We start from the raw sequence: 21,334 nt of genomic DNA, 5'->3' as shown, positions 1-21,334 counted from the left end.
CAAATCGCAGTGAAGGGGGCGGGGCTTCCTGAAACCTGCATTAGTGGATCTGTTGTGGCCACCGGGGGCAGCACGTCATGCCGTAAACACAAAGTTAATATGTCGGTGAACTTGTTAGCAAACAGCGGCTCAATTTCACAACCAGCCGGCAACAGAGCAACGCTAGCATTCATCTGGAGTCGTGTTTCTGTCCACTTGATGAACGTATGAACAATATTGACATTAAGCTATATTCAAATTTCATTCATTTGTGCACACGTAGTGTCATCCGTGTATGTATGAAAGTGTAAATGCAGAGGGCCAGCACAGCCGGCCGGCCCTCCGCCCAAAGCACGAGGCTGCAGTGCACCTGCTTCAAGAACAAACATCCACCATTCACCATGACGTTGTCCAGGGACCAACTGACTACACTTGTCAGAGAGTCGATGAAGGTCTCAATATCCTCGTTGACTGCCTTTTACTAACAATAATCTGCCAAGGCTTCAAGCTAAAGTAAAGATAATTAAAGAGTCAATAATCAATAACCAAGGTCGAGTACTTTAAGGAGGTTGAGTGTGGAGCAAATGACTTGGCCTTTTGCACTGGCAAAATGACTTAATGTGTGTGCACAAATTTATGAAAACGGGGAGCAATTAAATGAAATTATGGAAACAAATGATGTATTGTGTGCAGGAATTAATAAGTCGTGGCCTCAATATACTGTATATTTATTTTTGGGGTATTCTCTCGGCTCTCTGTAGTTTTCCTCTCCAGCTAAACATCCAGTAAACATTCATGAGCTGCTTGATGCTCCACTATGTTTACTAGCTCCTTGCTAACTTTGGTGCTTTAAGAGCTTTTCTCATTATGAGCGAACCTCTTTTTTTGTTATTTGAGCTAATATTAACTTTCTTTCATGACCGCATAGCAACTTTAAGTAAAAGGGTTCTCTTCTACCACTGTAACTTCATTTCAGGCCTTTCAGGTGTATGTGCTGGATGTCCCTATGACGCATCAGAAGCTAACTGCTAACTACAATCAAGGTTAACCGTTGCCACATTTACCTTCCATCTAATTGCTCATAACGTGATGTACTGAACAAGCGGACTAAACACCGGCGCCACTCCTCTGTGTACAAACTGATATTCAATCCTAATTTAATTGTAGGGGAATAAGCAGAACACTTCCTCAACAACCGGAGTGAGCGTAATGACTTTTCTGTTTGTTGGCGGCACACAGACCGAAGGGCCAACACCTTGTGAGGCTCAACCGCTGAGAGAGACGGGTTCGGGGCTGAATCAATCTTCGCACAGTGAAGCGTCCCTCGTGTGGTTTGTGTTTGATATTCACTCAGTCTTTAGACGCCGAGCGGGATGAAAAAAAAAAAAAAAAATCTTCACCGGGAACATCATAAACATGGTGAAGGAGTGAAGGACAGGACTTGTGTTTGCTGTCAACACGGCCAAAAGTACTCCTGCTGAGATCACGCTGCACACACACACACACACACACACACACACACACACACACACACACACACACACACACACACACACACACACACACACACACAAAGGAGAAGCAGGAGAAGGGGCTGCATTCTTTATAAGACAAAGACCTTTTGTCTGTCTGTTTGTCACTGGAAAAAAAAAGAAAATACCCGCCTCATTTGCCCCCTCTAGTGATGGAAAATTCACATGTTTTTTTTCAGGAATGCCATCTATGTCTGTTCCTCTTTTAAGTGAATGAGGAAGTAGCTGGTCTGAAGGTGTCTGAGAGGAAACGATGCGGATGTGTGAGCGAGGAGCACAGGGACGAGGAAAGACTTGTGATCACACATCACACAAAGAGGAAAAAAGACTCCTTGTTGTGCTGCTTTGGGGTTTTTTTCTTTTCGACGTCCCCAGAGGTTCTTGTGTTTGAATTGAGGGGAGAGCCCCCGCAGACTTCCTGTTGAGGCGGTAGAACCCCGCTTCATAAGTTACATTCAAATGAACTTCATTGCCATGGCCAGAAGACATAAGTTCAGTATGTCTTGCAGTTGTCTTTTATTGTGAAGCAATTTGTGACCTCTGCTTTAGACAGGAGCTGTATACGGTCACGTAAAGCTACGTTTACTTTACAGAGAGTTGTTTTCACACTATACTCTGTGTGCAATGCATACACTATATATTACAAAGACACCACGCACGAATAAACATGTCTTTGTGCTGAGCTAAGCTAACAGCACCGTGTATTGACTGTAGAGATGTGAGCGGTGTCCTCCCATCTAACTCCACGTGAGCGTACATTGAACTAAAACAACTGAACATAATGTTTGTTCTTCAAGGTGCTCATCGTCATGTTGTTTCTGCCCTTCAGCTTGTGACTTGCGGTTACATATTGCTCGGACATCATTTTTTCTCAGGTAAATATTATGTCTATGTGTAATTTTGGCCCTTTATTTGTCTTTGTGAGTCTCTGTGTGTATTGGCAATTGTGTCGTTGTTTCAGTTTCTTCGTAGTCTTATCGTGTCTCTAAATAGTTGTTTTGCATCTCTATGTAATTATTTTGTGTCTCTTTGTGGTTATTTTGTCCCTTTTTAATCTTGTTTTGAGTCTCTATGTAGCTGTTTTGTGTGTCTCTGTAGTTGTTCTGGTCTCTTTGTAGTCTTTTGTTGTGTTACTGTCATCATATTATGTTTCTTCTCTGTTGTCACATGGCGTCTCCTCCTGATTTGGTATGCGTCTATTTGAGTGACGTTTTAAAGGTGAAGGCCAGCAGGGCCGTGACACTTTGCAGAGCAGCAGGAACTGTCTCTCTGTCTCAGCTGAGTCTGTTTTTTCTTCTTCTGTGTCTTAACATTTGTCTGAGTTTGCAACTCACAATCTCTCTCTCTCTCTCTCTCTCTCTCTCTCTCTCTCTCTCTCTCTCTCTCTCTCTCTCTCTCTCTCCCTCTCTCTCTCTTACTCACTTGTTCTGTCTCATATCACTTAACTGGCTCACACTTCCTCCCTCCCTATCTGGTGACTGCATCCTTTAACTGGAAACACCCACGCACAACACGCACAAAACACACACACACACACACGCACAATCTCTGGTACGAAAGGGACTTATGGAAAGTCTCACTTCTGATTAATGTCTTTTCGACTAATTATCAGCCAGTCAAAAAACATTAAAAGTCAAGATGAAAATAAGAGCAGGAGGAAGCTGACTTGAAGGGTAACAACATATTTCACAACAACGTCACTTCAGTTCCAGCTACATTTAAAACAATGCAGCTGATTGATGCAGACATTTCAGGCTTGTTTTGTCTGAGACTCAGATGATACATTATTATACACCAGGCATTGTTGTCTTGAATTGTAGTCAACGGTTCCAAAAGAAATGTAGGAGCGTAGGTTTGACAAACACTTCAGAAGAAACTGAATCCGTTTGAAAGGTCAGTACACAAACAGTATTGTTCACCCAGACAAGCAGATGGTTTAGATTTTATGTTGCGAGATATTTCTGCCATTGAAACAGCCCAGCTGCCGGGAACAGAAGTTCATTTGTTGTGCTCAAAGCGGAGGAAACGTTGCAAAATTATAATACAAAAACTCCACATCCAGAGGCATTGTTGTGGCTGTGGATAAGCATTTACATCACTTTTGACAGATTTCTTCAGTATAAAGTACCTTTAATAACCCAGGATGTTGCCGAAAGACGCATTACATATGACACATTGGTCATAATTTTCATTTTGCAGTATTCAAAGCTGCACCTATATTATCCATTCATCTCAAATGAATTGGTGCTCACGCAACATTCTCGAAGATGGATTGATCGAAAACGTATTTGAATATAACTAATACTACACTATACATGGTATAAGTGAGAACATATATCGCAGCATATGACCCACATCATTTGTGTCTTGGAATCGTCTGCATTTGTTTATCCATTTCTTCCCGCTTTTCCTCTACTGGCATCCTTAGAAAACTCATCTTTTAAGAAAGTCATATGAAAAGATGCAGGTGCAAGAGGGCGCGTCAGGGCGCGCAGAGGAATGTGCCGACATGCAATAACAGAGACAAACACACATAAAGAAAGTGCCGATATGACAATAAAAAAAAGTACAACCTGTGTGAGAACTCAGGTGCTTTTTCGTTCACATTCGTATCGGACTGTGGGAAAAGAAAAGGAATAAATGCTGAGTGCACTTGTTTGTTGTTGGTATCTCTATGGGGAGGAAAATTAAAACAGAATGCAGTCAGGTAGCAACTATAAACCACTAAGGTGTACACTATGTGCGGAATTCATTAGGGATGAATGGATTTTGTGTTGTGTAATAAGGTTTAGGGCTTGGTCGGGACGCAATAGTCTGCAACTAAGTTTAACTTGCATGACAGATGTCTTTCACTTTTATATTAATAGCACATTTGAAATAATTCTGTTGAGTAGAATCAATCGATGTTAACCAGTATCACTTTTCGATTTTTCATGCACACAATTTGTTTTCCTAACAACATGATACATTTATCATGTCAAATAATGAGCTCACTATTGCTCATTGCATAGCTTGTTTTTCCTCACGCCGCCCTCTGGCTCTTTCACAGCCCCGGTGCCAAACACTGGAGGACATTGTACAGTCACAACACACAGGGTTGCCTGTTTGAAGGCAACGATTTCATAAGAACATCAGAGCTGCTGCTGCGTTTACGTCGTGAGTGTCTATCTGCTGCCACCTAGTGGGCGAAGAGGAGGCGTGTAGGTGTCAACAAACGTCTATAAAGTTGCAAAGAACGACCACAACACTTCAAAGGTCATGTGGAATGGAAAGTTTTCTGGAAAGTCCACTTTTAGTGCGGGTATCAAAGGAGGGGAAATACCTTCCTCCCCTGTCATTTAGAAATACATTCTGGATTTATGAATATATTATTCTACAAGTTAAAGTCAGTGGTTGAACGTGTTTAGTGCTGTATTTAAATCATGTCTAAGTTATTGGGGAAGTCCCTGTGGGGATGGCTTCACGTTACCATTGTTGGTGCTGTGGTGAGTGTGGGAAAACAATCAAGAGCATGTGCGAAGCTGATTGACCCTTGTCCCGCCCCCACTTCAATTTGATTGGTTAACCCTCATGTGGCGTTCATATTTTTTATTTATTATTGTGTTTTAGCTGTTTTTATTTAACACAATCACACAGTGTTATGTTAAAATACTCAACAGATGTTTTCTTCATCCTAATAACAAGCAATATAAACAACATGTATGGTTTAGATTTGCTTTTTACCTTCCTTTGATCACATTGAATTAATGTGCTACTCGTTTTTTTATTTTGGTATGTAATGTAACAAAAAAGAAAATCAATTATGAACAAGATGAGTGATACTCCTGCATCAGCAGAGAACCCTGAGGTTAGAGCAAAGAACCCTGAGGTCAGAGCAAAGAACCCTGAGGTCAGAGCAAAGAACCCTGAGGTTTAGAGCATAGAACCCTGAGGTTAGAGCAAAGAACCCTGAGGTTTAGAGCATAGAACCCTGAGGTCAGAGCGTAGAACCCTGAGGTTTAGAGCATAGAACCCAGAGGTTCAGAGCATAGAACCCAGAGGTTTAGAGCATAGAACCCTGAGGTTTAGAGCATAGAACCCAGAGGTTTAGAGCATAAAACCCAGAGGTTTAGAGCATAGAACCCTGAGGTTTAGAGCATAGAACCCTGAGGTTAGAGCAAAGAACCCTGAGGTTTAGAGCATAGAACCCTGAGGTTAGAGCATAGAACCCTGAGGTTCAGAGCATAGAACCCAGAGGTTCAGAGCATAGAACCCTGAGGTTAGAGCATAGAACCCTGAGGTTAGAGCATAGAACCCAGAGGTTCAGAGCATAGAACCCTGAGGTTTAGAGCATAGAACCCTGAGGTCGGAGCGTAGAATCTTGAGGTCAGTGCATAGAACCTTGAAGTTAGAGGAACCCGGAGATCAGATCATCCATATTTCTTCACTTGCTAGCTGCTGACGGTCCTGGTGCTCGTCTTCATTTTGTAGCTGATGCTCGATCTCATCCTCTTCTTCAAAGTCGCTGTCAGACTGTGAATTCTCATGAATGTGATCCTCACATTCTGAAACCTCTTCCTCTACATCATCATCAAAAGCTTCTGTCTCGTCCGAAATCAATTGCAAATCTGAGCAGAGACGCTTTTGGCCATTTTGATCAGTTGTGATAAGGAACCACACGGGAAAAGCTCTATTTGTTGTGTCCCGCCCAGATTTGCAGCTGGGATGGAAAGTGAGGCCATTGAAAATGGATTCTGAGTCTGAGTTTGAGTTTGAAAAAAATCGGATCATTTTTCTTCTGAAAAAAACCCCCACAAACACAAGGACTAAAAAAAAGTTACAAATACGATATGACTCGTTTAATTAAGATATAAAATCAAGATACAAAGTCAATACGTGTACCTGTAAAAAGTAGCATTGTTTTGTACATACATTTATGAAAATGAGAGTCATTACAGTATCAGCTGAAACTTAAAAAAAGAAGCAAAGAATTTCTTAATGTCTTAAATTTGGATTCTGTAGCACAATCTAGGAAAGTTATTTTTATAAGAGCAAAAAAATCATAAAATTTACAATACAAATAGAATATGATGTGTAAAAAAAACTTTTAAAAGGGAAAATAACTTTGAATGGAAAGCAAAAGACTTCAGTCTCATTTCCAAACTGGACTGAAACCACTAGATGTCAGCCCTCCGCTCTGTCGTCTGCACTCATGTTTTAATTGGATGGCTGGTGAGGATGAGTTCTCCCTCTCAAAATGACAATCTGACCCCCCCCGCCTCTCAGCCAAAATAACAAAATGCTGACTTCTCAAAGTGCTCTCCGTCAGTATGCCTGCTTCAGCATAGCAGCCACCCAAGAGAGCAGGGGGAGTAGGGGGAGAGAGAGAGAGAGAGAGAGAGAGAGAGAGAGAGAGAGAGAGAGAGAGAGAGAGAGAGGAGGGGGGGGGTGAAGAAAAAAAAGAAACAACTTTCTCTGGTTTCTGACTGCAGGCTCTGCCTTGCTGAGGGGCTTCATCACTGCGCTTCTGTGAAGGTAGGTGTGAGGCTGCTTCTTTCTGTTGCTCTGTCTTATTTTTTATTTATTGGGGGGGGGGGCTGTCCCCACTTAAATCTGTTGCCTATTGGGGGAGGAGGGAGGGGGTGTGTGTGTGTGTGTGTGTGTGTGTGTGTGGAGGGGTGGGCGGGGGCGTTTTAGGCTAGACCCTCTAACACTTTGTGTCTGAGATGGGACAAATCTACAGAATGAATGGGGGCGAGTCCAATAATCAAATGTCCCTGTGCGGAAGTTTGGTGACTTAATGCCCAACTGGATTTATTCTTATGATCTATATTTTTACTGGATTTCTTTTTATGCTGACACGAGTTCACGGTCTGAAACCCTCAACCTGTGACACTCGATGTGGGGCTTCTGCTTGGGGGGGTTAGCTCAAAGCTAAACTGAGATCCTGTCGCTCTAATGAAGCTATCGGTGTGGTATGTGGGGGGGCCGAGCTGCTCATCGCCGTGCCGTTAATTCGTCAGAGGGGATTTGGAGATGTTGTCTCAGTATGATGCAGGGTTTGCGAAAACCGTGATGGAGGGTTAAGTTTGCCCTCCGCCGGCATACCGTCCACTTAAGGCCCATTAGTGTTTGACATTTGACTATGTGTCACTGGATTAAATTGTCTTGCGGGGACTGATGCCTTAATTGTGGCGATCTGATGAAGCTGTATGTAGATGTGACCTCACTGCAGCCACCAGAGTGACAGTGAGTTGTGTATTTTGCAATAATCAATCTGTCCTGTGAAACAACTCCACTTCATGCCAATCTCTCCACATGTTCCAAAATTATCTGACTTTTTTGAATAGTGAATATTGAGTGCAACTTTTTGAGCCCCCACCCCTCTTTTTTGGTAGCAAAAGCAAAGCGTCCAAGTCGTTCTCCGGGCCTCATCGTGGTTCTCTGATACGGTCTCGAGGAGCAACCCAAGCCGGAGAGGATTCACGCGGCTGGAAGTCGCTGACTTGTGAAGCTAAAATTAAGCCGAGGGCAGATTTGGAATGTTACACTTTGGCGGTAAGACGTTGAGGAGACGACCTGCGGATGGTGGCGACTTGCAGTTAAAAAAGGTTTTGCTACCATTACTTACACACAAAGAAATCAACCTCTATACCGCACAAAGATCAGGGAAACTAAGAGAGATGACCTCAAAGTTTATTTTCTCCTCTAGTAAAAACAAACGCCCTGGCACAGAAGCCCAGTGTAAATCATTCTGGAGCATTTATGAGTTTGCAACCTTTGTCACTGTGAAATCCAAACCCTCGTAATGGTCTTCGACTTATAAAACACAGAAACTCCCCTGCTGCTGCTCGGCTCAAAGCACTGCTTTCAGGTTGTTGGATGCTCTATGTACTCATGTTGGATGTACACGAGGACAATGACAAACGGGGCATGTATCTCCAAAATAAGTGTCTTTTTTTTCTCTCTCGTGACTCAACCAACATGTATCGACTTGGACTGAAGCGCCAGCCGTGAACTCTCTGGGTATTTTAACGACCGTGATCAAAGCGCCCATGCGCAAAAGAACTCAACAGATGGGTGGAGGTGGAGGGCCCACATTGGTTGCGATAATCAGGGCAGTCAGAGCAGCTGCTTCAGCTCCTGTTGGAGGAGACGTGTTAGCTGTAATTTACAATGGTGGAGCCCGCGTACCAGTTCTGAATATATCCTCCGCCTTCTATTCAATGCTATCGAGACTATCGAGACCCCAGTGACAAAACAAACTTGACAAAAGTCAAAGTAAAGCAGATTTGTTTCTCACTGTTACTTTCAGGCAAATGGGATTTGTGTTTCCAGACGTCGACCAACACCTGACTTGCGCGGGTTTCTGTGGTCAAGGTTTTGGGCGTTTGCTACGCAGTAGCTATGCTAGCTACCGTGTAGCTACGCGGCTTTCTAACGAGGGCACGTTCGCCTGCGAAACAATCGTTCAGTCATTCACCATTAGTCTGTATTTACTGGGTAGTTTCCTCTTCTGCGAGCAGCAAACTGACCCAACACAACGGGGGAGTATCTGTAATAAACAAGACATTATAGTGTGCGGGCCACACCGCCATCTTTGTTCCTTTTATAGCATTTGAGGGCATTAGTGTGCATCAAGTTTAAAAGGACATTTTGGTCTTGAATATAAGTTCAAGCACTTTTTTTGGTTGTACAAAGAAAATAAGATCCTGGATGATGAGCTTTACGTTTAATAGGATTCAGACCCGATTGATCTTGTCTTATGCATATAGTATTTTTCTGACCGAACGCTCCTGAGCTCTTATTCTGAGTAAAAGTTAGCTCACACTCACAGAATGAGCCCAACGGCTTTTCTGTGATGAATCCGTCGTCCTGTTTTAATGTTCTGTTCCTTCGTCGTGCCACTAAGCCGTAATTATTATTATTTATCTCAGGGGGAAGCTAAAAATGACTTATACTTACGGTTGTGCTTTGCAGAGACGAGTCACAGTAAAATGTGACTCCGTGAGCTTTTTCTGGAGTTGTCACCAACTGTGTCACACAACACACACACACACAAACACACACACACACGGGAGGGGAGAATCAGAGCGCTCTCCTGGGGTTTGAATATTAAATATCTGTCATTAACCAACCCCAATAAAATGCAGACGTACATGTTACACCCGGGCTCGGCTAATGTCACGGCTCTCATAAGACAGCGACTGCAGGTGCAGGAGATTTAAGAAGTGGAAAAATAAATGCCCGGGGCCAGCTGGCGGCAGGCAGGTGCCGGCCACCGCTCCCAGTTTGTTGCGGTTCGCGGAGAAAATCCTGCTGGGACTGCTGGTGACAGATGCACATTCATTGACCAGCCTGTTTCCAGTGTGGTGGGAGACTCACGTGGCGCGTGTTAAATGAAATGTCAAAACGAATGACAACACAATGGGGGGCTGGGTTTAGTTTTATTTGATCACTTGCCAAAGTCTTTGCAGTTTTTTCAATATCATAACTATTTTCATGATGATTTACTGCAGTGCAATCAGAAATGATACGTAATCTGGATTTGTAGTTCTCTAAACGACCCGAGGAGAGGAAATGTGCCGTTCCAAGAAACCGTAGTGGGTATGATCTCTTTTCTAAAACCATATATGTCAAAGTATTTAGCTCTTGGGCTCCTTGACTGGCGGGCTGCTGGCACGCAGCCGTCGGAGCTCAAGTGTCAGGACACAGCCATGCATTTAACTAAACAATAAGCACGGCTCAAGAGCTTGACGGCCGGCAAATCACGCGAGCCTCGTTTGGATGGAGCGCCGGGTCACATTCACGTCTTACCTCACAGATGGCTCTCTACGTTTGAATACAGGAGAAAACTAGATTTCAAAAAACAGCCTCTCAATGGATCCACATCAAGCAGAGTAGAACGTTTGGGTAAACAAAAACAAAAGTTGTGTAAATGAAGTTTTTTTGATATCTGACTGATGAAATTTAATGAAGAGTAAATCATTTAGTGACGGTTTCTTCAGTGATGGTTTGAAAACCCAAACTTTAAGTTTAAATGTCCTCTCACTATACTCGCAACACAGGTGATACATGCAGGGCTCAGACGTGTTCATGACGTCTCCCGTTGATTTGGAGACTGTCGTTATGAATGTGCTGTCGCCATCTTGTTTTTGTTTTTTGCAAACAATGAACAGAAGTTACAATTTTTGGAATTCGGAGGAGGGACGTAGAGATGTCGTATACGTCTCTAGAGACCTGTCAATCACCTTGTAGCCCCGCCCTAAAACATACCCCGCTTTATGGTCTGTTAGACTCTAAATGGACCATCATTTACTAAATGAACATCACGCTGTATTGAAGAAGACTTGAAACTAGAGATTGAGACGAAAAACTTATGTCTACAATGTGTACTGAGGGAATAAATCAAGAGAGAAGTAGAGACATTTTCTCATAGATTTCTATCCAACCAGAGGAGTCGCCCCCTGGTGGGCAGTAGAGTTAAAGGCAGGTTTAACCCATGGAGCATAGACTTCTATACAACCAGAGGTTGGTGGGCAGTAGAGATACTGCAGGTTTTAAGACACCTCAACATTGGCTTCACTCGGCAGAACCGAACGTTGCCGCCTGTGCCCGACAGTGAGTGTTGCTCATTGTTGTTGCCTGTTGTTTGTCATCAGTTTCAAACACTTTTTATTTGTTTGAAAAAAATGACACAGCAAGTCATGAATACAATTAAAATGTTTGTTGCATTTGTAATTTCAAAATGTTGCTGTTAAAGGTGCATTCACTTGTGAGACAATGACGAAGCAAAATAGGGGTTGAGCCCTGACTTGTACACATCAAGGTGTTTTTTGGTAATACCATAATAATGTAGCTGATATAAAGAGTTTTGAACATCTGTCCGTTAAGACTTGGAGGCTGTATAAAAGCGTTTTTCTCCCGCAGCCGAGTAGATTCATCCTCCACCTGGTCCTTTGAGCTGCAGCCTCCTTCATCTCATCCCTTTAAATCTCCTCCATCTTCCTCTACAATCCGGTGTTTGTGTCATTGGCTTTACGCATTAGAGCCTCACGGCGTCGGCGAGGAGACACTGAGGGAGAATCAAAGGTCTCGTCCAAGGAGAAGATCGGAAACAAACGCTGAGTAGTCATTCTTTGATTTAGTGGCAGGTATTGTTTCATCAACCATGTGGTGTGCATCCATCTCCGGTCACAAGACGCGCGTGTGTGTGTGTGTGTGTGTGTGTGTGTGTGTGTGTGTGTCCGTCCTCTCTAATGAAGTGTAATCTGATCAGTGACTCCAAACAAACAGGCGTTACCTTGAGAAGAACAAGGTTATGTTCACATAGTTTGTGTTGCTCAGTGGTGTGTGAAGTAAAAAAAACAAAACAGTTTGACTTCCAAGTGAAATATTTTGATGTAATGACTCGGGTATTCTGTCAATCTTCTGCACCCACGTCTCGAGCGCGCTTGCAATTTATTTCACTTCGCCTCCGAGCCCTCGCACATGAATAACCGTGAATTTGGATGTTATACTACTTACTAGTTACTCGTTACACATTGTGATCGTCGTTACCAGTTGACCTACATCTTACAGTATTCGCTGCAGTGCATTACCATTCATTGTCATTCTTGGCACATGTTGTTCTGCGGGGAAATAGACCTTTATGTAGTTGGAGAAAGTTATATTGATGATGTTGATTATGGCCTGTTTCATTAAAAATCCCTGAGCAATTATTTGAATGTGTACTTGTTGCCATCACAGATCCACAGATGTGATTGGTTCACACATTCTTTGACCTTCGAGCTGCAATGGGTTTTCTTTCTTCTGGCCAAGTTGGGATGAAATTTGGACTGAAAATGAAAAACGTAGGATCTCACGAACCAGATTGCTGCATGACTCACACTTTGACCCAGAGCCATCACTGTGGGACTGTATTCCCTCTTCTCAGGGCTCTTCTGTGGAGCTCTAAATCGGCTGCTCTTCGCTTTATCAGTTTGTCGTTGGGTGTTTGTCTTCATCACTGTGTGCAGAAACATTTCGGGTGTGTCCACTACTGTATGAGCGCGTGTCCGTCAATGATAAATAAGGGATTGCACTTTCAACCCCTCTCCGTTCTGCTATTCTTAGTCTTTGTGTGGCGAGCGAAGGGTTTAGAGTTACAAAGACTTTGCGCTCTCTCGCTCTCGCTCTCTCTGTCTCTCTCTCTACTCTTTCTGCCTCGCTCTACCTCCTCGCCTCGCAAGCGGCGGGACGCCAGTGGGTGGTTATTTACCTCTGGTGCGCTTCTTAAGGTGAGAATGTAGCTCGCGTCGGCGTGTGTCCTGGAGGCCGCTGCGAGCATGTTCATACAGACTCTGCCCTCCGGGGTATTGCAGACTTGTTTTTGGAAATGCTATCTATTATTATCATCACCACATTATTGAAGCGGTCTGCATAAGGCAGTAGATAAGCTCAACGAAGCTTATGAAACTGTTTGACAAGGACAGTGGTACTCCAGCGGGTCGGAGGGGGAGTCCCAGGTAAAATAAGGACGGAGTCACACAGCTATGTGACTCGCAGTGAAGGGAATACACCCATTGAGAAGTGTAAAAAGATTTTGGGCTCATAATGAAATATGATGTAACACAAGGGACCGCCACAGTCTAAGTGATAATGGCACCTCCGATATGATAAAGTGCCACTTTATTTACACTAATTGTCTTGCTAAGGGCTTCAAATCTTAATAAGGACACAAGACACAGAGAGTAAAACAGACTCTGATACCCTCCCCTGCCCTCCTCTGTCTTCCCTTCTCTCACAGTGCCCTCTTGTCCAGGGGTGTGCAGCGGTGTGTATGAGTGAGTGTGTGTGTATGTGAGCCAGAGCCTCAGGAGCCATGTCGGACCCCCGGGACATCGACGAGGATGCCATCCTCAAGGGCCTCAGTGCTGCGGAGCTGGACCAGCTGGAGGGTGAGCTGCAGGAGATGGACCCCGAGGTACGAGAAGGCGCTTGATGTTTCCAAACCGGCCGGGCGCTCAGGCATCTGGCCTCCATTCCCACAGGGTGGTCCGCTTAGTCGCCAGACGTCCAGAGATCCTGCAGGTTTTTGGTTCCTGCATCTCCGTGGTGTATCTCATCGACGGTCAGCAAAACAAACAAAGAACCTGCAGGATGAACAACCTCAAAAAACGACCTCAACCTTTATAGCAAAGTGAGCCCACGCGCTGATTACATGTGTTACAAGAAGTGAGCAGCGAGAGAACGAAGGGCAAAAGGTCAATTGAGGGGAAATCAAGCAGCAAACTGTACCAGTAAAAGTAACTGTTGCCATAACAAAGTTTCCCGAATGAAAATGGCGGCCGGTTGGATCGGGCAACGCCCACAGGTTCTAAAATTGCGCGATACGTGTTATGAAAATGAGAAATGACAAATTCACACCCCAAAAAACAGCTCTAACTTGTATGGTCACTGCAGAACCGTGTGGATGCTCCTCAGAGGTCTTACAAACGTGTCTCTTTTAAACGCTCCAAGAGTCCAGTCGGTGCATCCAGGAATGAGGAACACCTGAAGCAGATTCATAAAAGTGTCTAAAGCCTTTTTCTTCCACTCACTAAAGTTAACGTTCCCTCCTGTTCTCTCGCCCTAATTCCACGACAACATAACAATGGACGCCCCCCCCCCCCTCTTCCTCGTTCTCCCAGAATGCCATGCTGCCCGCTGGCTTCCGGCAGCGGGACCAGACGAAGAAGGGCCCAACGGGGGAGTATGACCGCAATGCCCTGCAGCAGCACTTGGAGAAGGAGGCCCTGGAGCACGAGGGCAGGGATGACCTGGTGCCCTTCACTGGGCAGAAGAAAGGTCTGTGTGTGTGTGTGTGTGTGTGTGTGTGTGTGTTCATCTCAATCTTATGTAATGACAAAGACACAAAACTGTGTGTGCAAAGTTTTAAATGCCCCTCACACAGCTGTGCGGTATTGTACTCTGCAACGCATCACTGCACAGCAGCTCAGGCTCGTAGCTTCAGGCCTGCGGGGGTTTTGCAGCTCACTAAGTTTCGGGTCTTTTCCATCAGAGTCCCACAGGCTGACATGTCCTTCACCAGGAAAACAGATTGGCTGAGAGTATTTTTTCCTGTGGTTCTTCTGGAACTCATTTTAAATAGAAACCAATACCAGAGACATCCATGTCCTGCTTTTTTTTTTTTTAGTTTTGTTGTTATTCACAACTTGGTTTTGTGAAGATAAATAAGAAAAGGGCCCTAAAGAAAAAGATAAGAAAGCACAATCCAGGCTCCGGTGGAAAACTCCAGTTTTATTAGAGCTGGAGCACACATTTGTGATAAGCCCTGAAACATGATCCGAACGGAGCTTTTACCAAAACAGAGACAAACGTACGCGTTAAACTATTTAGATGGAAGAAACGCGATTAGAGGGTATAAAAAAGGCCTTGCGATATTTTATTTTCTACATAAATACACAAGACACGCTAATACCATCCGACTCGATATCCTCATGTCTCATCGTCTCTCTGCCTTGTTTTTTTTAAAATGATTTTTATTTAGCATTCTCTGGTTTTTGCCCCTTTAACTCGTCCGTTCCTCCTCTCCGTCTCCAGGAAAGACCTTCGTGGCCAAGAAACCGGACGAGATCCCCGCTCACGAGCAGGTGATACTGGAGCCGGAGCTGGAGGAGGCGCTGAAAAATGCCTCCGACGCAGAGATGTGTGACATCGCAGGTCAGAGGAACACTGTCACTGCCACTGATAAGTCATCAATAACATGTGGGAAGAAAGAAAAAGAAGCTCTATTTATATATTGCGTGACTCTCGGCAGCAGAAGCTGATTGACACCTGAGTGTTTGGCTCTGACCCGCATAGTTCGACCACACAGGTTCTCTCTCTGCCGTCGGCTCCGTGTTGTTTCACCTCAACACCGATGGCAGCTCAGCGGTCCCTGGTCTGGTTTTACAGACGTGCGACGGGCTCCAATTCTCCACGCTCAGCAACACCAAAATAAATAAGCCTGGCCCGCGACCAGAGGGAGGGTGGAGTGGACATGGGGAGGGAAACGATACGGTATCTGTTTGAAACAGACCTGCGAGGAGCTGCTGGGGTGACAGATGGACGAGACACCGGCTGTTTGTTTTTCTTTTTTTTTCATTTAATCAGATCTTAGAATGAACAGTGTGACGGGACACGTACTCTTGGAGTCTTTTTTAGAAACCATTGTTTATTTCCACGTCATTAATGTACTATGTGTAGTAGCATAATTCCTCCATCATCAACATTACTGGCAAACAACAAACAGACACAATGGATCCTTGATTTCAGACACAGGAGGACAAACGATTTTGTCGTCTGAAATGAATAAATGATGCGATCCGATGTAAATTAGTTGAGCTTAAGCTAATTGAGGTAGCCTTAACGACCTGGCTGGTTTTTAGAATGAACACATGGCCACACACACAAAATGTCAGCCTCCTCCTCATCAGCTGATGGTCCTTGTGGAAGACGTATGAACTCAGTTGGCCTGTTCAGCTTCTATAGCTTGTTTGTGTTTTTTCAAACGGTATGTTTAGGGTCGACCATGAAGCCAATAAAGAGCAGGACAGTTTGTGCTTCATCTTGGCGGAAGGCTTCAGGTATTTTCTAGTTAAAAAGGGTCCTCCCCTCTGGGGAAACACTGAACCGAAGATGTGCTGGCTGTGACTTGAGCTTAACGAACAGGACCAGATGAGGTCATTTCCTGCTCGTGTTTCTGTTTTTGAAAAGCTTTTTGAAAACTCCCCTCTGTCATTTTAAATGAAGAGCAGACTGGTGCAGTTTGGCAGGAGGGGAACCCCAAAGCTCGTCCCTGATAATAGACTAAATAAAGATGTTGAGCCCGACTTCTGCAAGCGACCCGCTTAAGTTACACAAACTGTATCACACAGCCCTCTTTGTTTATAAATGAGGTTGAATTGAGACGTAGAGCGTGTTTTATTGATCGAGCGTGACCCTCCGAACAGCAGGAACACGCGGCCACACAGCGAGAGGCAGGCATCCGGAAAGGCAGAGCAGGGGAGCGTGTTTGTCCGGCTCCATCGGCCCTTTTGACCCTGGATGGAGTCCAGAAGAGGATTAAACCTCCGTTAGCCTCTGTCAGTCTTTTGTTTGGGCTTTTTGGCAAACAGACTAAACGGGGGGCTGAATAGCTGGGCCGACCCGCTTCATGAGCCCGGGGAGACGGGGGGGGGCTGTCCAACAAGTTAATTTTCCCATTTTTAATGATATCACCAGGTTGCTATATTGAGCTATTTTTAGTTGCTGCAGTCCAGTTTGTGTTGTGAAGCTACCGTGGGTTATTCTAAGGAGCCAAACCGGATGACGAGGGGGGGTGTTTATGCTCAGTAAGCCCCCTCCCCCCACTCCCCTCACCCACCGAGCAGGCAGCTGTCTCCCTGGCCTCCCTCTCCTCACAAGAACCGGCCCATGGTTCCCCCACACCGGGTCAGGAGGCTGGGGAGGTGGAGGGGAGGTGGAGGGGAGGGGGCTTGCAGTCACAGCAGTAGGAGCGCTGCCTCCTGCTGGTCATAAAGAGCAAATAACAGAACAAGAGAAAACTGTCATCCATTCAATAATGGAGATGTGGATGCTATTCACTCTTTACTTCATTTGGAAGTTGCTAATTCTGTGTTTTAATAGTTTTTTGAAATACATTATATTAAAAATGTATAGATACATACGTGCAGTGTCTCAAACCAATGAAACTGTAGTTAATACAAGGTCAAATAAATCACTTAATGACAAAAACCTGTCTAGAAAGTACATTCATCCAAGTATTCCACTCCACACAATTTTGATGTACTTTAATATTTTCAATTTGGGCTCTTCTACTCCTCCGGGTTTCAAAAGGAAGTATTATGCTCATAAACACAATTTATCTTGGCACCCATAGTTACTTCTCACTGTGCACCATCAGATTGCACAAACTAATATATATATATATATATATATATATATATATATATATATATATATATATATATATATAGAGAGAGAGAGAGAGAGAGAGAGAGAGAGAGAGAGAGAGAGAGAGAGAGAGAGAGAGAGAGAGAGAGAGATAGATATATAGATATACATACTCTGCAATATGCATAGTACTTGTCAACATGTTTGGCCTAAGGAGACGTGGAAGTCACTCGGTTTCTATTGCAGCAAAATCTACAGAGAGCCTGAAATCTATTTTCTATGGACCGACGTCCTGCTTCACTGCCAGCGGTCCAGCAGTGTTCTCCTCTCCTGTGTGTGTGTGTGTGTGTGTGGTCTTTTAACACTGACTCAATGTCAGCAAGAATGACACAGAGAACAGTGAGAGGCCCACCGTGAAACCTGTGATTTAACCTGTGCTATCGTGACTTCCTCCGGACCCCCATGGAGATTACAACCAGAGACGAGGGGACACCGGTCGTGGCTCTCTCCTGGATTTGGGCTGCGGGGGTCACAGCGTGCTCTCTTTCCAAAACATGTTGCTCTCGTGTTCACAGTGATTATTTTCCTTCCACTTGCAGCCATCCTTGGAATGTACACGCTGATGAGCAACAAGCAGTACTACGACGCTCTGGGCACCACAGGAACCATCGCCAACACAGAGGGCATCAACAGTACGTGCGGCCGACAATCTCATCTGTGTTGTAGATATATTTACGTATAAAGATATTTTGCAAGCCTGTCACGGCTTTTTTATGTTGGTTCCCCATGCGTTCTGGCCAAACGTTTGATACATTTTCTCCAAATTTCTCGAGCTGAGAATGAACGACTCTATGGATCAAAGCTCCTTAAAAAAAATGGATAACGTTGCAATCTGAAAGTCACGTTCAGGATCAAATTAACATTCATAATATAATGGTAGTTTATGGACAGCAGTCTGTTACGCTGTGAACAGTGAGAAACATATTAGTGTCTGTCGTATGAGCCTGAAAATGTCCTGGGAAATCATTTCTACAACGGAGAAGGAAGCCTGCAGAATCTTGCATGTATTTTAAAACGATTTCATTCAGACACATTTCTTGCATAGCTGTTTTGAAAAAAATGATGAAAAACTGATGCATTGGAGAATTTTTAATAATATACTTACAGTCCTCAGAGTCAGGGATCATAAAAAGTATTGTTTTGGTATTGTATTAGCACCGGTAACACAAATTCCAAAAGACATCCGTACCGTGAAAAGCAAACTTTATGGCGCTGAAGTGCCAGTGGGCGGGGTTAAGAGAGGTGGCGTCTGAGAGGAGGATGCTGCACAGTTTGAGAACCACTAATAAATACAACTACTTTGTCTTGATGGCGTTCCTTCGCTGGTGTTTCTCTACTTCCACATAACCTGTGTGTCTTTGTTGAACACTAACACATGAATGCCAAACGTAGCATTAAAAAAAAAAGAGTTAAATGCTGCAGAAGTTCAGTAGTAATCAGTATGAAGCCTCAAACCTCCATCACTCCGCCCCTCTGGAGCCTGAGCCGTGCCGTTGTGTCTCCTGCAGGCGTCGTGAAGCCAGATCCGTTCAAGATCTTCCCCGACGAGCTGCCCAACCCCACCAACGTGGAGGAAACCCTGGAGAGAATCCACAACAACGACAGCAGCCTGACTGAAGTCAACCTCAACAACATCAAGGTCAGCTGAACCAAACAGACAAGAGTCTGGAGAAGATTTAAGAGAAGTGCATCGCTTCTATTCATTAGTCGCGAAAGAAACCGAGCAGCTGATACAGTTTAACTTTTCACCGTCAACGCTCTGAAAATGACACCAGCACCAAAACCTCTAAATGACTCGGCGTGTTTGCACTTTTGATGCTTTTAAACATCTTAATGAAGACTTAATAGAAATATACATCATAAAGTTGCCGACGAGAAGCTGAGATTAGTTTTTGGTCGCTCTTGGGAAATGTATCTACACTTGAAAAATGAGTTTATTTGTTCAAGTTTGTTTTCACGCAATAATCCAAAGTCCAAAATCCAATTGGCTTCTTCTGGAGGGAACCGGCGTGATCTCGACTTCCTACTTCCTGGATCCTTCATGCTTTCACTGTGTCTGTGCTGCAGGACATTCCCATCCCGACGCTGAAAGAGATCTTCGAGGCGATGAAGGGAAACTCTCACGTGGAGTCTCTGAGCATCGCTGCCACCCGCAGCAACGACCCCGTGGCCTACGTGAGTACGATGTGAAACGACAAGTCAGCTGACAAACGCCGTGTACGTGTATCCTGTTTCGGTTTGAATTTCTCATAGCATAGAAAATATAACACATGATCCTAAAACCACTGGTTTTGCTTTATACTTTTCTGCATCACTGCCGTTTATACTCATTGGCATTGCCACAAGTAACAATTTAGTCGGGTATTTAACCAATAATCCTTTCCATCCTCAAATAGAATAAATGGTAAATATATCCGTGTGTGTGTGTGTGTGTGTGTGTGTCTGTGTATCTGTGTGTGTCAGGCCTGTGCTGAGATGCTGCAGGAGAACACCAGCTTGCAGAGTCTTAACGTTGAGTCCAACTTCATCACTTCGGACGGCATGATGGCGATCATCAAAGCCATGGCCAGCAACGCCACACTGGTGGAGTTCAAGATTGACAACCAGGTCCGAGACAACAACACATATCGGTGTATACACCGGTACATCGCCTTATACGTGTCGTGAGTTTGTTGTCGTGGAGTTGTAACACTCCGTCTCTCCACACAGAGGCAGAAGCTGGGAGACTCGGTCGAGATGGAGATCGCCTCCATGTTGGAGAACAACTCCAGCATCCTCAAATTCGGCTACCACTTCACCCAGCAGGGTCCCCGCGCCAGAGCTGCCATGGCGATCACGCGGAACAACGACATGAGTAAGCGGGGAAGAAAAATGATGAAAGATGCACCGAGATTTGCGTGTGAAGTAAGAGTGTGTGTCTCGGGGCTTCGTCTGTGACGACCACCGTCTTTCTTCTCTTTGCAGTTCGCCAGCAGAGGTTAAGATGAAGATGAGCAGCGAACAGAAGAAGAGCCCCTTTCAGCCCCGCGGCGCCTGCGGACAGACCGGCCTCGTGCCAGCGCTCTCCAACGCGGAGCGCCGGAGCTGAACCCATCCTCCCAAACTAACCCGGGTTGTTGTGCGCGGTGCGACCCGCCCGACTAACACTCATGCGCAGCCATTTCATTTCATTTACCGCGGCCAGCTTTTTATTTTTTTGTTGACTGCTGAATTCATCATAAAGGCATGTATAGGTCACAAGCAAAATGTGAGGTGTCTTTTTTTTTTCTTTTTTTTTTTGTGTGTGCTTTAAATCATCAACCTCATCATCGTCATCATCCAAAAAACAAACAAACAAACACATAAGTCTTTTCATCCATGAAAAAACATTTTCAAATGTGGTGCTATCTGTGAGAAGAAAACAAACTGTAAATACTTTAAATAAAAATATATATTCAAGTATTTTTTTTTCGGAAATGTTTGGCAAGTTTAATTCTAGTGATTTCTACACCTTGTCTGAACATCACATATTTTACATTGGCTATATGAATATGACTTTAAACGGGTTCAAAGAGACGACCACTCTTTGGTGCGTTTGAATATCAGCGGCTGAAACTGGACCGGACTGGTTTGCAGAAACTCAAATGAACTCTTAATCTGCAGTAGATGCAGACGAGTCCATCATATACTGAACGTAATTATAATGAATATTCCTCCTCACAGTTTATGGTAAACATTTTGGATCATTGATAAACACTGCAGCATTTTAGGGCTGAACCCTTCAAGTAACACAGCGCTTTAATCCCTTTAAAGTCTCTCCTGATCCTCAGACTCCCCTGAAGCACTTGAGCTATTTTTACCCCCTGAACCCTGATGGGAAACGTAAC

The 21,334-nt window shown here is 44.3% G+C and overlaps 1 protein-coding gene across 1 annotated transcript; it reads left to right on the top strand.

Annotated features, from left to right (window-relative positions):
- Window positions 1-6,922: 6,922 nt before the first annotated feature.
- tmod4 (tropomodulin 4 (muscle)) lies at window positions 6,923-20,714 on the top strand. The gene is made up of 10 exons (XM_068569464.1): window positions 6,923-7,025; window positions 13,279-13,455; window positions 14,162-14,318; window positions 15,075-15,194; window positions 18,008-18,100; window positions 18,977-19,107; window positions 19,536-19,643; window positions 19,932-20,075; window positions 20,178-20,322; window positions 20,433-20,714. The coding sequence occupies exons 2-10, from the start codon at window positions 13,354-13,356 to the stop codon at window positions 20,453-20,455; spliced, it is 1,023 nt and encodes a 340-aa protein (XP_068425565.1). The 5' UTR covers window positions 6,923-7,025; window positions 13,279-13,353; the 3' UTR covers window positions 20,456-20,714.
- Window positions 20,715-21,334: the final 620 nt, after the last annotated feature.

The sequence above is a fragment of the Clinocottus analis genome, unplaced genomic scaffold, assembly GCF_023055335.1.
Source record: "Clinocottus analis isolate CAN_PGR_092001 unplaced genomic scaffold, fCliAna1.0.p SCAF_9, whole genome shotgun sequence".
Classification (NCBI taxonomy): domain Eukaryota; kingdom Metazoa; phylum Chordata; class Actinopteri; order Perciformes; family Cottidae; genus Clinocottus; species Clinocottus analis.
The sequence above is the reverse complement of the archived record's forward strand: the minus strand, read 5'-3'. Positions and strand labels throughout refer to the sequence as shown.